The 5,800-nt window shown below is 40.7% G+C and overlaps 1 protein-coding gene across 1 annotated transcript in view; it reads left to right on the top strand.

Annotated features, from left to right (window-relative positions):
* LOC109209177 (5'-methylthioadenosine/S-adenosylhomocysteine nucleosidase-like) overlaps nucleotides 1-2,192 on the top strand; it is a 5,049-nt gene extending 2,857 nt beyond the window's left edge. Inside the window, exon 2 of the mRNA XM_019372386.1 lies at nucleotides 1,863-2,192. Within this exon, the coding sequence (XP_019227931.1) occupies nucleotides 1,863-2,192 (330 nt within the window). The remainder of the gene's footprint in view (nucleotides 1-1,862) is intronic.
* Nucleotides 2,193-5,800: the final 3,608 nt, after the last annotated feature.

A 5,800-nucleotide genomic window follows, 5' to 3' on the forward strand; every position in this document is an offset into this window, starting at 1 on the left:
GCGTCTGTATGCCTTGGTGGCGGATGGGAGGATCTGGTGTATGGCTGATGTCGATCTCTGTTGGAGCGAGGGAGTTGTTCTCGTCGTCCTTCGTTCCGTCGATCTGTCCTCGTTTGCGAATGTATCGCTGTTAGCCGTTGGGTCGGCCCATTAAGATCATCCTCGTCCGCTCGTACCTCAGCGCAATAGGCGTTGTGGATTTCCTACCATGTGGTAGGGGGATATTTCATGAGGCGGCTCAACAACTTCTTGGTTGCCCTTGAACCATCCCTGCTTAGCCCGTTCTGGAAAGCGGCGACTGCCATACCTTCCGATACGTTTGGTAGACTCATCCTTACTCTGTTAAACCTTGCTAGGAAGTCCCTGAGTCCCTCTCCTGTAGTTTGCCTGATGGCGAAGATGTCGTTGACCCTGGCCTCCGCTTTCTTCGCGCCTGCATGGGCTGTGACGAACTTATCCGCCATTTCCTCGAACGTTGATATTGCCTTAGCTGGTAGCTGAGAGTACCAGGTTAAAGCCCCTCCTGTCAACGTCTCGCCAAACTTCTTCAGCAATACCGACGGTACCTGTTCCTTTGATAGGTCGTTGCCCTTCACAGCGGTGACGTAGTGGATCAGATGATCCTCGGGATCAGTGGTTCCGTCATATACCCTCAAGTAGGGTGGCATCTTGAAGGTTTTTGGGGTGGAGTGAGGGGCAGCTTCTTCAGTGTATGGTTGTTCAACGAACCTTCCCACGTCGCGTTTTGGTAGCAACTTGGGGGCACCGGGGATCTTGTCGACCCTCTCCTGATGTTCCTTCATCTGATCGCGGAGCGCCTTGTTTTCATTTTCCATTTCTTCCATCTTCTTTAGGATGGCTGTTAGCGTTCCATCGTTGGTCTGTGTCTCGACGGGTTCGTTATTTGCTAGTGCAACTTCCGGTTCGCCCGCGGCAGCAGTGGTATCTACCGTTGGTGTACACCTGATGTTACTTTGTGGTGACCTCTCAACCAAGCCACTCAGAAGTTCTTGTTAGCCATCTTTCCAGTAGCTTCTTGACCGCTGAGGGTGCTTCCGTAGCCGCAGATGTGGAAGCTCCCTTTTCGTGCAAGATCGTCAGATCTTCGGATGGGGAAGGTAAGATTCCGCACCCGATGTGATACTAGGGGTTGCATTCAGGATGCCATCGTCACTGGCCTCGTTGAGAGGGCCAAGGAGATTGGTAGTGACACCCAATATAGCTTTTGATCTTGGATTATTCTCAGCCATCTTTTGTGTTTGTGTGGTTCAGAGAATGGTAGTTGGTTGTTCTCTAGGTGGATACTATGATTTTGATTCTCGAAATCCCCACAGACGGCGCCAAATTGTTTGGCTCAAAAGTTAGCAATATACTTTGTAAGCTAGAAAACAATCGAAAGTAAGAAAAGGATAAATCGTAAATAAATATAATAAACCTAGAGATGCAAAGATGATATTATTGTTGTAGATCTGGTATTGCAAAGTGATAATATGAACTTAACAAGATATGTTTGTTTGAGGTAGAGATAGAGAGAGAAAGACAGAAAATGAGAGAGTTGTATTAGATCCGAATCCTCCTTTTACAATGTGAAGGTCTCCTTTATATAATAAGAGACCTTCCTCGAAAAAATCAAAAAGTTACAAAGACAGGTAGCGTCTCCCTGGTGAAGACATTGAGTCCTAAACGATGTCGCTTTTGTCCCCGCGTCCGAGTCGTACCCGCTACGTTAGTCGGCGTACACTCACTGGGCGTACCCTCTGGCGTAAGGATGCTGACGATCAAATTTGACCCCATACATAATTAATTAGTCAAATTAACACTCTAAGACATATTGTAATGTAATGTTTGTTTAAACTATATAGGATTTGAAACAACAAAAGTGTATAGACGCAAAGAGATGCTTGAGCCATACACCAAAGGTAGCAACAGTACTCAGAGGAACAAGTGCAAGCATATACTTAGACAATGCAGCTTACAGGAGCTTCATCTACAACAAATTTGATGTGAGCCCCGTGGAAATGGAAAGTGCAGCAGTGGCTCTCATTTGCTACCAGCAGAAGACACCTTACATCGTTATCCGTGCCCCCTCCGACTTGGCCGGCGGCGGTGACGCCGACAACGAGGCCGCCACCTTCATCAACCTTGCTGCTAACAACTCTGTTGAGGTTGTCGTGCAATTCATCAAGCAGTAGCCTTTGACCAAATATCAAGATGCTTGATTTTGGAATTAATTATTCCTCAGTTAATAATTCTTCTTCATCGTCAGATGAGGAGTAGTTTGATGGAAGCTACGTTTAATTTTTCTTAAGTGAACTTTAATGTGTGTACTAGTACGTTACATTCCCTAATAATGGAACTTTGTTCATGACCGTGTGCATTGTGCTTAAACCCAAAAGCCGTCGTTTGGTTGGTAGAATAAAGGTTAACAATTTCGGGATAAAATGCAGATCATTTTATCCCGCATTAAATCATTAATCAGTCTCGAGAACCATTTTATACCAAAATGTTAATTAATTATCCCGTATAGAAAGTGGCGAAGCCAGAAATATTTTTAAGGGTGTTCAAACTTGAAAGAAGTAGAAAAAAAATTCCGACAAAGGGTGTTCAATATAGGTTTTATATATCTAAAATTAATATTTTACTTATATACCAGTGCAATATTTTGGAATATTTCGGCGAAGAGTGGTTTGCTAAAGGTGGCTTCGCCCATGCGTATAGAAGGTGGATAGCTAATCACATGAAATATCCAACCCGTGAAATATCCGTCTATCCATCGATCCCGGTAACCAAAGCGACCCCTTCCAACTTAGTTATTCTATTTTTTCAGCTACATACTTCGTTTCGATGCCGATAATTATCATCTCGAGAGATCAAAACCAGATCTAAGTGGGAGCAATTCAATTCACGTTTTTGTTTTCCACGTTATTTTTCTTTTATTTTACTATTTTTTGTTGTCTTTTTCAATTATTTTCCACCATCGCGCGTCTTCCCAAATTAAATTACTACCAAACCACCAAAGGCTCATCAGCTTTTTGTTCGAGAAAACACCACTTCTAACAACAAAGACCAGCCTCCCAACTCCGGCGAGTTGTCCACTGGAAAATGGCATCTCCGGCAAGATTTGAGCAAAACCAACCGATAGATTATCTTCTCCAATCTTTCAAAAACCTCAACCACAAAAAATTTCCTAAGCACTTGTATGCCTTGAGAATCTTCGAGAAATTTGTCAAATGTTGCCAACCACTGTCTGGACAAATGTTTTGTGGGATCATATTCGATAAGCATCGTTGAATCATACAGCTGTTAGACACTTTTGTGATAAACATAGTACACATGACTCTACTGTCTACCGATAAGAACAGACACTGCAATGATTGACGGGTGATCTGTATGTATTATCCCTCCCTATATTTAACTTATTACTACGTGATAATCAAACTATTATCAAGAAATTTGTTGTGACAATCAAGAAGCCCTTTTACGTTTTGTTCATTACCATCCTTCTTTTGTTAATCTTTTCCTATCAATGATCGGAATGGGACTCTTTTTTAATTAAGTCTTAGCTCCCGTTTGGTCATAAATTTTGACTTATTCTTTTTGAAAACAGTGTCTGTTTATAGAATATGATGAAAAAAGTTAAATTCTTTTTCAAATTTCCAAAAACTGGTTTTGGGCATTTTTTGGATTTTTTTCACTTACAAAATTTTAAAAAAATTTTTCAAATAAAATGCATGTTGTATGGGTCAAAATTAGATCAGAGAAATGTGTCACGAGGTCGTGGTCGTGGACGTGGTCGGACATGCCAAGGTCGGACCGTCATCAATGGTCGTGATCGGACATGCCAAGGTCGGACCGTCATCAATGGACGTGGTCGGACATGCCAAGGTCGGACCGTCATCAATGGTCGTGGTCGGATATGCCAAGGTCGGACCGCCATCAAACATCTAGTTTGCTTTGGAAAACTCAAAAGGAATATTCTACCGAATATTCCCTGTAAATTGTACCTTTTTTTTAGGATTTTCTATGAATATCCCCCCTTATAAATAGGAGGAGAGGACTTCCCAAGAGGGGGGCTCTATCTCTCCCTCTCCCTCTTTCTAGAAAATATGTAAACACACCTCTCCGAAGAAATGAAGGGATATGTGATCCAATACCTTCATCAGATCCAAAAAGGGTCATGAGGTTCTTGTATTTGTCTATCATTCATCTTTATGAAAAGAAAGAAGATCCGTCTCACCAAAGATCGGGTGAACCATTTCCTTTATTCATATTTTTGTTATTTAATGCATCTTTCTTTATGCCATTAAATCTGGTCATAATCGCCATCAACATTTATATTCGACTATGTCTTTTAATTTGTATTATTCATCTCGGATCTAGAGTTAATTATTCTTAACTAGGATTTACCCGTTCATTTCTTTTGATTGATTTGCTTAAAAAGTGTTTAACAACTTTTGAGTCAAACAATTTGGCGCCGTCTGTGGGAATTTTCTAGTTAAAATTTTAGTTTCCTCTAGATCGAGAATTACATAATTCTTTTGGTCAAAAAGTCTCGGGTTACGGTCTTAAAATGAGACTTGCAGGAGTCTTTCGGTAAAAACCTCTCTTAAAAGAGAATAATGACTCACTATTGACCAATGGAATGATTTTATTTCTTATCAACTATGTTCCTCTACTGCTTGCTGATATTGAATTAAGAATTAGGTAAAACCTACAATCTACTACCGTAAGTTGCTCGTTCAAATAGGCGGCACTAGTTGTTATGAGTTGTATTAAAGGAGCTTCTAGTCAATAATGAGGCAGCTACAAATATGGATTGTACAACTATTTATACCTATCTTTTAATTTGATCCAGAATAACAAACACAACCAAACACTCACATTTATAAATACTATACTACTACGACTAAGAGAGCATAGTACGACTGATTGGCTCTTCCAATCCCACGGGAAAGATACAAAGTTTAGTGACGACTGATCACACACCATCCAAACTCCTTGGCTCCAATTTTCTACAAGCCGAAAGAAGCCAAAATGTTACTGCTACGTAATTCATCTGATTGTTATCATAATCACCTACTACAAATAACCCCTTTCTCTACATATGCTTTCAGCAAAATCTAATGCATACTACTTGGTGAAGCAAAATTGAACTTGGATAGGCTGTTTGGTACTCACTTACAACAAGGAAAAAGACATTAATATTGTCCCCAACAACCATTGCAGCTTTGGTTGGCAATTGAAATTTGAAAAGCTCGTTTCAATTTTTAGCTGCAGCAGCTGGTGTTACTGGAGAAATGCTTGGTTCAGGCAACGCACATATCCCGAACAATAATTTCTGGAACTATCAACATATCTTCAAAGCCTCTACAACAACAAATCTAAATTGTAGACATAAAGCGGACAACCACGCCAAATTGGTAGCGGCACTGAAAGCATAGCCGGAGAAAGGAACGTGATCAAACTGAGGTAACAAATGCTTTTATTTTGTTTTAACTAACTATTTCTCTAAATGGAATAGAAGCAGGAGCATTCTCCGAGATACACGAACAGGAAATACATCATATTCTCCAATACAAACAAAATTAAGCAAACTGGAACTTCTCCAGGAAATACATCATATTCTCCAATACAAACAAAATTAAGCAAACTGGGACTCCCCCAGGAAATACATCATATTCTCCAATACAAACAAAATTAAGCGAACTGAGTTAAAGGCTAAGTGCCTTCGCCGTCAAAGTATAACAAAGTTCGACCTCGCTTGAGTTACAGGCTAAGTGCCTTCGCCGTCAAAATTTGA

Source organism: Nicotiana attenuata, unplaced genomic scaffold (assembly GCF_001879085.1).
Source record: "Nicotiana attenuata strain UT unplaced genomic scaffold, NIATTr2, whole genome shotgun sequence".
Lineage (NCBI taxonomy): Eukaryota > Viridiplantae > Streptophyta > Magnoliopsida > Solanales > Solanaceae > Nicotiana > Nicotiana attenuata.